The 16853-nt window shown below is 40.5% G+C and overlaps 1 protein-coding gene across 6 annotated transcripts in view; it reads right to left on the bottom strand.

Annotated features, from left to right (window-relative positions):
• LOC119515882 (14-3-3 protein beta/alpha-like) overlaps nucleotides 1-15399 on the bottom strand; it is a 159276-nt gene extending 143877 nt beyond the window's left edge. For all 6 annotated transcript variants that reach the window (XM_037812111.1, XM_037812113.1, XM_037812115.1 and 3 more), the window contains exon 1: nucleotides 14891-15399. In XM_037812111.1, coding sequence (XP_037668039.1) covers nucleotides 14891-15236 — 346 coding nt within the window. In that variant the 5' untranslated portion in view covers nucleotides 15237-15399. The remainder of the gene's footprint in view (nucleotides 1-14890) is intronic.
• Between the last annotated feature and the right edge of the window lie 1454 nt (nucleotides 15400-16853).

Genomic DNA, 16853 nt, shown 5'->3' with positions numbered 1-16853 from the left:
AGCTTAGAAGTTTCTGTACCTCAAAGGAATTTCTCAAAAAAGGTAAAGAGGCAGCCAACTCAATGGGAAAAAATTTTTTGGAAACCATGTATCTGACAAAAGACTGATATCTTGCATATATAAAGAAATCCTACAACTCAATGACGACAGTACAGACAGCCGAATTATAAAATGGGCAAAAGATATGAAAAGACAGTTTTCTGAAGAGGAAATACAAATGGCCAAGAAACACATGAAAAAATGTTCAGCTTCACTAGCTATTAGAGAGATGCAAATTAAGACCACAATGAGATACCATCTAACACTAATCAGAATGGCTGCCATTAAACAAACAGGAAAATACAAATGTTGGAGGGGATGTAGAGAAATTGGAACTCTTATTCATTGTTGGTGGGACTGTATAATGGTTCAGCCACTCTGGAAGTCAGTCTGGCAGTTCCTTAGAAAACTAGATATAGAGATACCCTTCGATCCAGAGACTGCACTTCTCAGTATATACCTGGAAGATCGGAGAGCAGTGACACGAACAGATATCTGCACGCCAATGTTCATAGCAGCATTATTCACAACTGCCAAGAGATGGAAACAATCCAAATGTCCTTCAACAGATGAGTGGATAAATAAAATGTGGTATATACACACGATGGAATACTACACAGCAGTAAGAAGGACGATGTTGTGAAACATATGACAACATGGATGAACCTTGAAGACATAATGCTGAGCAAAATAAGCCAGGCACAAAAAGACAAATATTATATGCTACCACTAATGTGAACTTTGAAAAATGTAAAACGAATGGTTTATAATGTAGAATGTAGGGGAACTAGCGATAGAGAGCAATTAAGGAAGGGGGAACAATAATCCAAGAAGAACATATAAGCTATCGTGGGTAAATTTAATGTTCTGGGAATGCCCAGGAATGACTATGGTCTGTTAATTTCTGATGGGTATAGTAGGACCAAGTTCACAGAAATGTTGCTATATTAGGTTACTTTCTTGGGGTACAGTAGGAACATGTTGGAAGTAAAGTACTTATCTTAGGTTAGTTGTCTTTTTCTTACTCCCTTGTTAGGGCCTCTTTGAAATGTTCTTGTATTGTATTGTTTTTTTTTTAAATTTTTTTTTAAATTTTTTTAGTTTTCATACAGTTGATTCAGAAAAAAAAAGTTAAAAAAAAAAAGGAAAAAAACATGCCGAGCCCCCTTGAGGAGCTGGTGGAGAATGCAGGGGTATTGGCCTGCCCTACCTCGATGGTTGCTAACATGCCCACAGACATAGGGGACTGGTGGTTTGATGGGTCGAGCCCTCTACCACGGGATTTGCCCTTGGGAAGACTGTTGCTGCAAAGGAGAGATTAGGCCTCCCTATAATTGTGCCTAAGAGCCTCTTCCCGAATGCCTCTTTGTTGCTCAGATGTGGCCCTCTCTCTCTAGCTAAGCCAACTTGGCAGGTGAAATCACTGCCCTCCCCTCTACATGGGATCAGACACCCAGTGTAGTGAATCTCCCTGGCAACGTGGAATATGACTCCTGGGGAGGAATGTAGACCCGGCATCGTGGGATGGAGAACATCTTCTTGACCAAAAGGGGGATGTGAAAGGAAATGAAATAAGCTTCAGTGGCAGAGAGAATCCAAAAGGAGCCGAGAGGTCACTCTGGTGGGCACTCTTACACACAATTTAGACAACCCTTTTTAGGTTGGTGGTAGATACCTGAAACTATCAAACTACAACCCAGAACCCATGAATCTTGAAGACAATTGTACAAAAATGTAGCTTATGAGGGGGGACAGTGGGATTGGGGGTGCCATGGGGATCACACTCCCCTTTGTCTAGTTTATGGATGGATGAGTGGAAAGGTGGGGGAAGGAAACAAACAAACAAACAGATGAGGGCGCCCAGTGTTCTTTTTTACTTTAGTTGCTCTTTTTCATTTTAATTATTATTCTGGTTATTTTTGTGTGTGTGGTAATGAGGGTGTTGGGGATCGATTTTGGTGATGAATGTACAACTACGTAGTGGTACTGTGAACAATCGAATGCACGATTTGTTTTGTATGACTGCATGGTATGTGAATATATCTCAATAAAATGAATATTTAAAAAAAAAGCCAATCCATTTCTGGTGTTTTGCATTACAGCAGCATTAGCAAACTAGAACAGGTATGTTCTCAGATGTGTAGATTTGTCAAAATATAAGATGGGTTGATGGATGGTTACAGGAATGGATATGTGATAAAGCAAGCAAGCATATTAAAATGTTAATTACAGAATGTAGGTAGTGGTTTGATGAATGCTCACTGTAAACTTATTTAACTTTTATGTTTAAAATAGTCATCTTCAGGAAAATAGATGTATTCTACTAGGATAAAATACAAGAAGTTCAAAATTGGGGGCCATTATAAATACAGCATCAAGTAATATATGTCATTGACTAAAAAGCAATCTCAGTTCACTGAATTCTCTTTCTCTGAAATCAAATATTTCTTTCTCTGTTTGGTTGTATAATGATGACAAGGATTTTGTATATCATAGTATGTTTCCCCTTAATTAGAGCCCTATGAAGCTATGTCCTTTCTCAACAAACTTCATTTCTTAAAGACACCACAGAAGTAATAATGACACTCCATTAAAATGTAAGCGCCACTGGGCAGAGAGTTGTACCTGCTTTTTCCTGATGCTTCCATGCTACCTAGAGCCAGGAAATCAAAAGCTGCTGAATAAATATTTCCTTGAAGAATGAAATGGAACTGAAAAATTAATAAAAGCATGAAACTAATGGGATTCCTAACAAGACTGTATCTTGGTTTGCCAGTGCTGTGATGACAAATACCACACACTAGTTGGTTTAAACCACAGGAATTTATTGACTCACAGTTCTGAAGGCTGGAAGTAAAACATCAAAGTGACAGCAAGGCCATGCTTTCTCTCAGAGTCTATAGCATTCTGGTGATACAATCCCCTATCACGTGGGTATCTCTCTCGCTTCTTTCTCCTACTTCTGTCTACTACCATGTTCAACTTCCTTTGCTTATAAGGATTTCACTCATATTGGATTAAGAAACCTCCTCATTCAGAGTGGACACATCTTAACTAATAATAGCATTTTCAAAGGTTCTATTACAAATGAGTTCACAACTTCAGGATGGGGAGTTAGGACTTGAACATGTCTTTTGTGGGAGCCGTGATATAATCTCCAACAGACCCGCAAGGCATCTGTTAAATGGGGGTAGGTTAAAAATCGCGATTTCTGTCTAGTTGATGTGTCAAGACAAAGGAGGATTAGAACTAAGAGATGAGATTGTAAATATTCATTACAAAATCATTCAAAAATACTTATTGATAGACATTCTATTGTGCACAAGATGACTTCATATGGTTCCCAGCCTTGGCTCTTACATAAGACAAATCTGGATTTAAAGTCCTGCCCAGCCACCCACCAGCTGGGTGATAATGGATACGTTGCTTCACTTCTCTATACAGCAATTTCCTCGTCTTTATAATGGAAACAGAAATAAGCACCTTAAGGGTTGTTCTGAGGATCCATTAATTACTTGTGTGAAGAACTTGGCAGAGCCAGGAACACACTGAAAGTTCAAAATCTGGTAGCCCTTTTTTTTAAATTATATAATATAATAATAGAGTTCAGATTTACTGGAGGTGACCACAATGCCCAAAGCTGAGGCGTGGTGAATTATTCAGATGGACATTTGTAGTCAGAATGCTTTGGGAAAGGCCCTGGGCTGTGTGTTTAGCCAACCCTGGTATCAGAGATTTGCAAGATGTGACAGGATCTGTGGACACTGGTCATATGCCCCAGCAACTCACCCATCAATGGTGCATCTTCAATTGTGCATGGTAGAGAGGGATGGTGGTTATTGTCACAACTTTGCCCAGTCAACCACATTCTTAGAAATTGCCATTTCAGATATCAGAAGAAAATATGGACAATCATATTTTGATACAAATCAAAGTGTATCTGATTTGTGACTCTAATTTGATTTACAAAAGAGGTAGACCAGTTGTTTGTGCACACATAATTTTATAGGTGGGCTAAATGGTTTGTGTTAATTAGATATGGAACAAAGTAAACTCTTAAGTCCTTTGAGAGGAGGATCTTGTTTTAATTCACTTGATTTTCCCCCAGGGTTTGGCCTTCAATAACTTGTTGCTAAGTGAATGAATTAATGAATGGATAGATTACCAATATACGAGCGTGCTCGTGTTCCTACCATATTGCCCAACTGTAGAGAGAATAACTAAAAACAAGTTTTATATTCTTGCAGTTCAGTTTCATTTGACATGGAACAAAATCCTCCATCTTTACCTAGCTGTTTAGTGCAGCCTGCTCATTTTCTTTGCAGCTAAGATATTCTATTTCTGCTAAATAGGCATTATTGACCTATTGTTTCATTCTCAGTGGCCAGGGGTTTGCTGAAAAAGATACAAGTTCTTCATTTCTGAGGCTACATCATCTCTTAGTTGGAATTTCTGAGAAATCAGGTTGGAGTCTCTGCCAATAGAGGCATCTGACAACCTTAGGCACAAACCACAATTCAAACAAGAATTAAAAGGTGGTGGAGAAGGATGGAAGTGATGGAGGAAGGGGGAGTTCAGAGTAAGAGCGGTTTCCCACAATCTACTTGGCCATGGCACTGTGTGGTTGATCTTGGGTTTTATTGTTTTGTTTTGTTTTAAATAACCAGGAATGTCTGTTTTGCTTTGGGTTTTCTTAATGAGACATCAAAGGGTAATGAGGTTTTGAATTCTGGCTCAACCACCTACTCACTCTATCAGCTTGGGTACATCTTTAAACATTCTCAACCCCCTGCCTCCTCAATTGTAAAATGGGGATAAATAGTACAATCTCCCTTAAAGGCTTGTTGGCTCAGTATCTGATATACAGCTTGAGCTCATAAAGGCTGGCCACCATTTTCAACCATGGGACATGCCATTTACCTTCTCTGATGCTCATTCGCTTGTGTTTCTTCACCTCATCTGTACAACATTATGAGGACTCCAACAAAATGCTTACAATGTGGTCTGGCATATGATGCCTCTAAAAAAAGGTTATTATTGGTAATCTTAATATTAGTATTAGTGGCATTATTAAGTTAATACTATTAAATTCAATACTAATTAACAGGAGAGTTAGTGCTACCAGATTGTTAAATCATGAAAGTTTGCAGGTAAGAAAGAAGACACATCCAGACCCAGACTTGGATCTGCAAAATGAATATCTGAAATATATTTATTAGTTTGCATTGTTCAAATTAAATGAAAGTTTCCTATGAAGCCTTTTCTATTCTCCTTTCTGCCCTTTGGAGGACCCTAATTTCCTATTTCCAGATTGATTTTTTAAAAAAAAACACAACACCAGTGTCTGCTCTTCATTCCTCAGTTGAAGTGATTTCAGTTTCCTCTAAAATATTAGATTTTCTGCCACTCTTATTTACTATGCACAGATGCAGAAGGAGAATTACTCAAGTTTTGCAATAAAAATAAGCTTGGCTTTGTGAGCACCTGCTTTCCGCTGTTTAATAATGCTGAGCTCCCTTCTTCTGTGGGCTTCTGTTTACTCTTCTACAAATTATTTTTGTTCTCAGTTGACAAAGATAAATGATAGGATTAATATATATTGAGGAAGTCTCTGTGAATAGTAGGCTGGCCCAGAGGAAGGGTGGGTATTATTTCCCTCAGGTAAGGCAACACAGCAAACTGGATTAAGAGTAATTTGCTGTGGGGCTTATAGATGATCATGATCCATTAGTGGTACACCATTTATGAAAATTGCCTTTTCTTAAATAAAAATTAGAACGACTTCCATTAGCTTGTCAGGACTGAGCCAAGCCAACTGCATTTCCCCCCAAGGGAAAACAAAAACATCAATGGCAGGGCTTAGATTTTTTTATTTAACCTCAAAGCAATCTCCAAACTCATGAAAGTAACAGTGAGTCCATAAAGCTCAGGGATGCTGTTGTACAATTAGAGCTGAACACCATAAAAGAAAATATTTGCAAGAAAAATTAATCATTGGAACCCAGTGTTATGCGTTTTGATGACTGTCTTTAAAATAGTACAAATCAGTGTAACTTAAGTAGAGATTTTCTTAAATGTGGTTTGAGTGAAGACGTTCAATATGGTGTTTTTATTTTAGTCTTACAGAATTTTGTTGAATAATAAAAGTAATATTCTTAACCAACTAATTCAAAATTTATCTAAGGGTCTCCCTTTTCTTGGAATCCCCAGCATCAATCCTAGTGACTCACACAATTGGTGCTTTGTTTAATAAACACTTTTGTACATTTTTGGATTTGAGTAGACAGAACATTTCCCCCTTGATAGGAATGTACTCATTTATTATTGTACCAAAAATAGTTGTGAAGTCTTATTAACATTTGGATAGTTTTCTTAAAGCTGAATTAACAATGATAAAAATTGTTAAAAGTGCTCATTATACATGATTCTCACATATAAATTTTTTGCATTTTCTGGTTTTTTTTTTTTTGCCTTTTCTGGTCTTATTTGGAAAGTTTCTGCCTTTCCTACTTTGGTGCATGCCTAAAATAATTTTTTTATTTTATTTTTCCAACTTAAATTTTGGGGTGGTAGTTGCTACCAGGCCAACATCTCCAAAGTGAAACAAAAAGAATGCAGGCACCAGCCCTGCACCACATGGTACTCACACCCACCTCAGTCTTTCCCAGATCAAAGGCAGCTGTGGATTTGGTATAAGAGCATGTCATGGACGGTTGCAAAGTCGTGGATCTCTTACAAGAGACTGGGGGTGTGGATCACATGCATGATTGAGAAAAGAGAAAGAAAGTCTTACAAAATCTCTACTTAACTGCATTTGGGTGAGGTTAGAACAGCACATGATTCTACCTCAGGTTAACCAACTGGACTTCTCTTGAAGCTAGAGAAGCTATCAACTATGCGCAGTTTTAAAAATGAAGATTCTAAAGCTTCCACTGGGCTGACACTTTGATGTGCCAGGGGTTGGTTGGGTGTGATATCACTGGTCCCATTAAGTTGATGGTATTGGTTTGCAAGAGTGCCCCTAAAGAATAGTGATGGGTTCCTTTACCCCATAATGTCAATACCCCTTTTCAACATGAAGAAGTTAGAATGATCATTTCCCAGATATTCCTGATAGTTGAGAGAATGCTAAAATGAGAGGCAGGAGTTGTAACAGAGAAATTAGGCTTTAACAAATGATTATGACTACTGACTTATTATATAGATGTTTCTTTTTAGCTTCTAGTGTATTAGAATAGCCAGAAGGAAATATCTGATAGTGTCAAACTATTATCCAATAGCCTTGATCTTTGACAACGATTACATGGCTTTTATCTTGTGATCATGTGATTGTAAAAACCGTGGGACAGACACCCCCTTTATCCAGTGTATGGGTAGATGAGTGTGCCAGTTTGAATGTATTATGTCCCCCAGAAAAAGCCATATTCTTTGATGCAATCTTGTGGGGCAGACATATTAGTAGGGATTAAATTGGAATGTTTGGATTAGGTTGTTTCCATAGAAATGTGCCCCAACCAACTGTGGGTGATAACTCTGAATAATTTCCATGGAGGTGTGGCCCCGCCCATTCAGCATAGGCCTTGATTAGTTTACTGGAGCATTATAAGTTCATACAGAAGGAGTGAGCTTGCTACAGCCAAGAGGGACACTCTGAAGAACTCACAGGAGCTAAGAGAGGAGCTGCAGTTTGAAGACAGTCATTGAGACTAGATTCTTGCTCTGCAGAAGCTAGGAGAGGACAAATGCCCCAAGAGCAACTGAGAATGACATTTTTGAGAAACTACAGCCTAGAGAGGAACATCCTGGGAGAAATCCATTTTGAAACCAGAACAATGAGTAATAAAACAAAGACATGCATGGAAAAAAAAAATGGTGATGGAGTCTCCTTATGTGATGCTTCATTTCCTCCTTTTCTTGTTTATCCAGCTACTGGACACACAATCCCCAAGTTCACTAACTTCCACCCTGGCACTTGGGCTTGCATGAACAAAAGATAATACAGACACTGCATGAGGGGCTCAATCAACAAAGAGAACTGGATGGAAGGAGTAAACAGATTATAAACCCCACAAGATTTAGCTTTACTGATTTCATAATTTTTATGGAACCCAACTGAACAAAGTCTCGCTTGAATCCTTTAGTATATCAAACCAAGGCAAATTCCAAATAGACTTACACAAAATCAGTCTTCTCAAACCCAATTGTCCACAATTGAATTTTCCAAATCTGTCCTAGGAGGTTTGGTCAATGCCCAAGTGAATAAGAAAACCTCATGTTCATTGGAGCCCCATAGCTGACCCACAAGCAACCCCATGGGAGTTCACTCTCATGCCTACACTTGTCCCCTCTTCCATGAAATTAGAAAAAGCAGTCCATTTAGTGTTACGTTCACACAACATCTAGAGATAAACTGGAACTAAAGAGCAGAGACTTGTTTGGCTCAGAAAAATTTAGTAATTCTCTCTACCAGCATTTTACAAGCAAACAAGACATGGACCAAATCCATAAACCAATTCAAGAAAATGGAAGTCTCGTGGTGTGCTTAGCCGGGAAAGCAGGATTCTGAACTGGGAGACAGGATTCATAGTGGAGAACATTTCCCGCCTAGTCCCTAGAATTCCTAAATTCATCACTCAATGGCCCAGATGGTCATAGAAATATGGTTTTCTTGGGAGTATACTTATGACCACCATCCCTTTAGATATCAGGATGAAATTTCATTGTGAAAAGTTGTTCCCAGGGATCCTACAAGTATTGGTTGAAGGAATGAGTGATTAATCATGCCATCTTCTGCAGCTGGGATTCCGATCAAATCAGGACAAGAGTTCCTGTTAAAAGAAAAGAACACCTGGGAAGGGGTATGAGGATCACGTGACACAGATCATCTGAGACCACGATCTTTATTACAAGGTAAGTAAGGGACCACTTATTAAAAATCCCTTTGCCAGGACACTCCAAGAAGTAAAGTGTGATTATCTCCAAGTTCAAATAATCTTCACAATTGTCTTCATTTTTTCCATACAAAATAAAAATGCATGCCCATAAACATTCCAAACCAAAGTAAATGCACTAAAAATAATTCTGCTCAGGGCAGAGAAATTTCCAACAGCCACCATCTTTACACCTTTTTTTCTAGTTTAATGCCTGCATCTATAATCTACCTCTATGTTTTTCTCAAAAGGTTACATCATTAAAAGGCAAAAGTTTTTTGGTGTTTTGTTTGTTTGGCCTTTCTGCCCTTATGTCTCATATTTGTCTTCCTTTTCAAAGAAAGCCCCTTTTCCAAAAAATAAAAATAAAAAAAGAGAGTGTTATTTTCACAACTATCTTAAGTGACACAGAGCTGGGCCATATTCCGTGACCAACTTTTATAGTCTATGTCTCGCTGCTCCTTCCTTTCCATATAGTCAGTTACAGCTGCCACCCCCCTCAGCATTTATGAGTGCCTGCATCTCAGGTAAAAAACTAATCAATTCTTGCCGAAATGTGCAAGAATTTACTGAGCTTGAACTGTGACAATAAGCAGATTTTAAGGCTCATAGAAATTAAAATTTCATCTATTGAAATCCTTCTTTTACCTGGCCTGCATCTTTTATTCTAATAGCAGAATTTCCTTTTTCTTTTACGAAAAGGCATGTGATTCCATGGGCTGGCTCAACTCCCATGGGTTAGCTCTTGACCCAGCCAGGACATAGAGGGACCACATTCTGGGGTCTTTTGCTGGAAGGAGATGACTTCAGTCTCCCAGGCAGCTAAGCAGGGGAACCAAGACCCAAGCTGCTGATATTCACCTTTCTTGCTATGTGGGCAAACCTGCCCCATGCATTCAACAAGGTAAACAGAGGTGAAGGATGGGGGAAGAGAGAGGCATTAGTGTGCTGCAGGATCCTTCCATGTAGGGGCCCCACTTATGTGAGCCAATAAATCCCCTTTTCCACTTGACACATTTAAATTGGGCTTCTCTCCCTTCCAACTGAAAGAGTCCTTATTAATACATAATTTCAACAACCATTTATTAAGCCCCTACTATGTACCACACCCAGCCCTATATGTCTTGGTATAAGAATGACCTTATTTACACTGTCTTAAAGGTGGGTATTTTTATTATTAACAACTGTTTGAAATTGAGCAATTTGAGACTGCAGGAAGTCACTCTCTCCATTTTACAGAGGTGGAAGCTCCTGAGGCTCAGGGAACTTTAGTAAGTTGCCCTGTGTCTTACAACTGGGGTGGGGTCAAAGCTGGGGCTCAGTTCCCTAACCCAGGGCTCCTGATGCTGCTGAGCCAAGTGGAAGGATGAGATGCACTCTGCTTCTAAGAGGCTCTCTGTCTCCTCATGGTGTAATAACTAAATAAGCACATAAAGAACAGTGTGACTTCACAACCATTTATAGCTAAGTGCTCAGCTGTGAGATAAAGAGTAGGACAGGGTGGGATTTCCAAGGCTGGGATGGCCAGGAAAGGTTGACTAAGGGGATTAGGAAAGGCAACACCAAGGAGAGGGGCCTCTGACAAAAAGGGAGGGCAGAGGCCAAAGTGGTTGTTGCAAAGCTGAACCATGGAAGGTGCTGCACAGGCTGTAAAGGCAGAGGGCTGCGGCATCCAGGGCCTCTAATTCGCAGAGGTGGGACCTTCCCAGGGTGACTCATATTCTAAGAACTCCAGTTTTCTTATGAATAAAAGTGAAAAAATAAACCTCCTTCTCCCCCTACTCTTTTTCCTTCTCCCTCCTCCTTCCTCTGTCCTCCCTCCTCTTTTTCCTCCCAACTTCCTTATCCCTTCCCTCTCCCCTCTCTTCTCTCCTAGTTCCTCATGGTCTCTCAGGGTTGGTGGCTCCAGCAGAGTAGAAAGGGCTCTGGATTTAGAATCAGGGTGTTTGGTTCCCAATCCAGACTCCACTTATACATATATGTGACCTCTGTCAAAGTGCTTAAGCTCTGTTCTTAAACTCATTGTGGTGGTGAATGCATAATTATGTGATTAAACCAAGAGCCATCGATTGTACACTTTGGATGGATTGTACGGTGTGTGAATAAAACTTTCAGGAAAAAAAAGAGAGAAAGTGCTTAAGTGCTCTTGCCTTCAGTTTCCTCAACTGCAAAACAGGAAAGATTCTTTCATCAAAGCATTGTCAGTGAGGGTTAAAATTGCTTCCCCGTCAACTTTTGACTGCATCCAGACCACCTTCTTCTTTGCCTCCAGAATAAGGTTCTCCAAACACAAGTCTAATCCCTGCATCCCACTATCAAACTCGGCAATAACTTTGCAAGATTAAAATCACCTTGGATCTTGCGTTCCCATCTCCTCCTCACTTCCTAAATTACACATGCTTTGTGGGTCCTTCCCTGATCAGTATTGTCCCCCTACCAGTGGCACCATCTCCCTGGGAGTTTTTTAGAAAAGCAAAAATCAGGCCCCTTCTCTGACCTCCTGAGCCCTGGGAGATATGTTTGTGCACTAACTTTTGAGAAGCTCTGCTCTAAGGCTCTGGTTTCTCCCCACTTCAGACCTCACAAACCCATTGCCTTTTTTCATGGCTTTGCTCAGCTGGCCAGCAATCCATTCAGTTAATCCACCTTACCCTTCAGAGTTTACTGCAAAGTCTCTCCTCCAGGAAGCCTTCCCTGATGTCCACAGAGAACAATTCTCCCCATTACCTGCTTTTGTGGTACTCTGCCCCTTTCTTGATAATATCTGCCATAGTTGTAACAGGTGATTATTATTGAAAGGATGGGGTAGGGATCTTGCCAATATCATTCATCACTTAGTGCCTCTGCATCACAGGTTCGCAATGAATATTTGCTTAATACACTAATGATGAATAAATGAATGAACAAGTGGATAAAGCTTACTGTATATGCAAATGCCTGATATGTAAGAGCTGAGTTAATCTGTATATTCATTATTCCACATGCACCACAGCAAGAGATGTGGAGGATCTAAACATTCTACATGTGTATTATAAGCCCGACTTGGTAGGGTACTGAGTAACACACAAAGACATGTGGTCTAGGCCTCACCCATTGGGATCTCATGGAAGAGGTTCAACCGTCAACTTGCCCTTGTGGTCTTTGAACAGGAACCACGATCTCACCCACCCAACAATGGGCAAGGGCAAGCTTGTGTGGTGGGTCCTCCTGCTGCAGACCAAACCAGCAAGTGGTCTCAGAAGATGGCAATGAAGAAAAAGTGTGCATGTGTCTGGGTGTGCTACTTGTCACCAGGTATAACTCAGCAGTCAAAGATGGAGACGACAATGTCTATGACCTCAATGACAGCCTTGGCAAACCCTCAGTCCCTGAGATCTGTTCTGGTTTGGAACTGGGAATAAGGGCTCCAGAGAGTGTTTGTAAGTTTCCTTTTAGAGAATGATTCACATGAACAGGGAGTGCTTTGGAAAGTTGTAGTTGGTTCTTATCAGCAGAGCACGCTGTACTTTCTATGGAGAAAAAGTCTTGGGAGAGGCCCTCAACTCAGGTCAAGGGAATCTTAAAAGGCTTTTTTGAGGAAGGGTTACATTTCAACCATGTTAGATAAACTAAAAGTTTCACTTATGCCATTTTAAGAGAGGTTCTGCAAAATACAGTTCTTTTTTTTTTAACTGATAAAATTTTTTATTTTAGTTTTGAATTTTTACACTTGTCCTGATTATTCCATGTAAAGTGAAACTAGAACTGTTTAAAAGACATACACGAGTCTAGGTACATCAATAACCAGGGACTTTTCTTTTTTTGCTATACTATTTTCACAACCATGGGTGCTTGCTAGGCAATATAACCATCACAGAAGCAAACGTTCGGCAGAATACTGGTAGGGAAAAACAAAGAGAGAGCTACCAGATATACAGATGGGCTCAGTTCCACATTCACTACTGTGTTTATCAAGTGTCAAGTATTAACTGCACATTTTTGTTCAGCTAGAAAGGAGGGATTTTTTAAATTGTTTTTTTCTTCTTTTGGTTTGTTTTAAGTCAGTGCATGAATTTTTGTTTTCTCATTTCAGCAGATGGACAAACAGATGGACTCTACAGCTACATGGAATGTTAAAAGATAGAGGGGTGATACTGTGAGACTGACAGGCCCGCTACTCCTGCCTCTCTCCTGCTGCGCTCATGAAACATCCCGGCATTATAGAGTCTTGTTTAAACATGTCCGAGAACTTAGCTAGATGAGTACACTTGGAAGATCTGGTGACAGGTGCTAACAGGCATTATCAGGGCTGGCTGCAATACAGGGAGGAATTGTGAATATTTAAAAATACTTTTTAAAATTCAGATTTTGGTATGACTGAAGAGCAACAATCGTGCTGAGAACTGGAGGACGACAGCGCTACGGCACTGGCAGCTCTTTGCTACTCTTTGCGACAAGGCTTGCTCATCCTGGTGCCCACCGACTTCTCTTACTCCCTCCCTGCCCATACAGTATTAAACCGTGAATGAAAGACAAAGACAGAATTCAAAAAGACAAAGGGGGCAGGACAGAAATCTAGAGAGGGAAGAGAAAACCAAAGTCAACATTCATAAAGGACAGTGGGAAAGAATGTTGAGATTTCAAAATTTTAAAGCCCCAAGCTAGGAAGTGTCCAAAAGATTTGAGAACTCCTCAAGTGAAAGGCAATCTAATCTCTGCAGAATATTCTATTATGGTAAGCAGATCCGACCATTCTTAACATACACAGCTCTCTTTTTCTTTATAGTCTGGTGGTTACAAGGAAAACAGATTCCATTACTGAAGCACAAGCTGCAAAATTGATAACACATTGCTATAGGAAAGGGGGTTTAGTTATGTGTGTTACATGAGCACTGGACCTTTTTGTAGTGCCAAAACCCAGTTATCTGCCACAAAGAATGTCAATTTCAGGCTTCAGGTTTCCTCAGAGGAAGACACCGTGGACATCTGTGGTCATGAGCTTTTGAGTTGCAACAGCCCAACCTGGCCAAGTGTCTAAACCCCTGAACAACAGGCAGAACTACTGAGTTACTATTCAACCAGAAAGCCAATTGATAGGGTGTCTCACTTCAAGTCCCAGCGCCACAATATAATCTCTATAACTTTCTGTACAACTTTACAATGGAATTGTATTTCAGTGACTATTTTGATATCAGATTAAACTTTCCAAAAAGTTACACATAATTCAGGTATATTTTTTCTACCAATAAGAGTTCTGCTAAATTACAAAGTCCCATAATCACAATGTTCATTTTTTAAAAAATTAAACACACAGTAATACTGTCAATGTTAATCAAAATCAAAACTTTCAGGATGCCGTGGCATTTATGTGACCAATCTGAGTTTTAGATACAAATACCAGCTATTTATCCCACGGACCATTTTTGCTAGGCTGAGGCTGTGAAAAATTGAAAGGTGACATAGGGTTTTTTTTTTTTTTAATTGCACAAAGGGATGTGTGTGAAGGTTACAGAGTGACACTAAATAGATCATGAAGCATGGGAGGTATTAGTTCTCTCCCTTCCCAGCATTTCCTACAGCTCCCTGGTTTTCTGACATACACAGAGTCAGACTGTCCCTAAGTAACTGCATGACCAGGATGCTGTATTTATAAGATTCTTCATTCAGTGTATCCAATTCAGCAATTGCCTCATCAAACGCCGTTTTTGCCGGGCTGCAGGCCTTTTCAGGAGAATTTAGAACCTCATAGTAAAAGACTGAGACATTAAGTGCCAGGCCAAGTCGAACTGGGTGTGTAGGCTGCATTTCTTTCTTACTAATTTCAAATGTTGCCTGGTAAACCCGCTGGGAGTTTGACACAGTGGTTTGTTTACTGTCTCCAGATGCCACCTCAGAAAGATACCTAAAATAATCTCCTTTCATTTTCAAGTAGAATACCTTACCTTCTGGTTGCCTAGCACTGGGAATAAGATACTTGTCCAACAGCTCCAGAACATCGTTGCAGATGTCCTGCAGTTTCGCCTCTATCTTCTCACGGTACTCTTTGCCCATCTGCTGTTTCTTCTCATTCCTCTCGGTTTTCTGTTCCATGCTGGAGATGACATGCCAGGAAGAGTGGCGGGCACCTACCACATTCTTGCAGGCGACAGAGAGCAGATTTCTCTCCTCACTGGAGAGCTCGTGCCCCTGTTCCGTGACGGCCTTCGTGGCTGCAGCCACATCATCATAGCGCGCAGCCTGCTCGGCAAGCTTGGCTTTCTGTACCAGCTCACTTTTATCCACGGTCATTCTGTGGAGGGCTGCAGGAGGCAAAGCGCTTCCGAACGAAGCTCCGAGGGCTACGGCCGCTTCCTTCCCAAGCCCGCTCCGCAGGCAGCGCGGCGGCGGCGGCGGGGTCGGCGGCACCAGCTACCCAGGCTCGGGAATCGGCGGCGGCGGGGGCGGCAGCTCCGCTTCCGCTCCAGCAACCACTTCCTGCAAAATACACTTCTACAAAATTTCACTACCGTGCTGTTCTCCTTACTGTAACCAAGAAGTTGTCTTCTGTCATGCAATTACATTTCTACTCCTGGCCTTGTTGAAGACAGAGGCTAGTTGGAGGAGAGTTATGAGTATGTTTAAGAAACTTCTTGATCTTATCTTTTGAGTGACTGTTGCATCCCATTCTTAGAAGTTTTAGATCATATTCTACATTATATTATCTCCCTTATTAGGTTGGATTAGACCACAATTTTGTCCTTATAGTTTTAGAGTATTAAAATGTTGCAAAATTTATGAGTGTATTAAATGTTCCATATCTCCGTAAATTTTAGGTATGATTCTACTGAGTTTGGGACTGCAGTAGCTGATTGAGCACTGAGATTAGCAGGCCCGGAAAGTAGATAGGACACTGAACTGTGGGCTAGCTACACTCAATTTCTGCCTGCACAATCATTGCCAGATGACTTGAGTAAGCAACTTCAACTTGCAGGGGTTTCCATCTCTTCCTACCCAGAATGAGGGGAAGGACTAGCCTTTTGGTTTCCAAACCTGGTGGATCATCAGAATCAACTGGGTATGAATTACACTGCAGACTCAAGGAGATTGAGTTCAGCAGGTCTGGGTGGGGTCCAGCTGAACTGGAGGTTATTTAAGGTCATGTGCAACTAAGTTCTAGAGAAATTTTAGGAGGAGGTGAGGATCAGGGTCAGCTTTGTGGCTGGGATTGATTTAAACTGAGCCTTGAAGTGTAAGCAAGATTTCCATGGGTTGAAATAGCATGAGGGTCTTTGGGGAAAATAAAAAGAAAATATACAAGGGTGAGGATGGAAAAGTGAAGTTTCATAGAGGGAGTTTGAGGTGGGTTGACCAATTGCTTGTTTCTCTGGAGGAGAGTGCTTCTGGGGAGTAAGGAATACAAGAAAAAGGCTAAAAGATCTAGAAGCTCACTTTGATGGATTTTAACTTCAGTTCTCCAGGAAGGTCTGTGTTCTCATCTGACACACTGCTACTTATGGCTGCTGTCTACATGGTCTCATTCAATTTCCATTCTTTGTCCAGACTTCTTCTTCTTCATTTCTATTTTGTGGTTTTCTCAGCCCCCTAAAAACTTGGAAGGGGAGGGACATGAGTACAAACTAATCAATTTTTTAAATCTGTAGGCAACATAGGATTTTGATTAGAGATTAATTTTGATTTGCTTCTCGGGCCATTGCAGTAGCCATGAGCCCCAGAGGGCAGGCAGAATTATATTCTCTCGAACCCCCAAAACCAAAACAGAGCTGGGCTCTGTGTGTGATTTCATGTATAGAAATGTGTAATGTGGTGGAAAACACTCTTCATTTGGACTGATGGAACAGTTTGACTCCTTGATCAGGGTGGTGATTTCAGAGTGAATACATTTGTCAAAACTTGTCCAACTATTCA

This window comes from Choloepus didactylus, chromosome 19, assembly GCF_015220235.1.
Source record: "Choloepus didactylus isolate mChoDid1 chromosome 19, mChoDid1.pri, whole genome shotgun sequence".
Lineage (NCBI taxonomy): Eukaryota > Metazoa > Chordata > Mammalia > Pilosa > Megalonychidae > Choloepus > Choloepus didactylus.
This window is presented reverse-complemented; position numbering and strand designations above follow the sequence as displayed.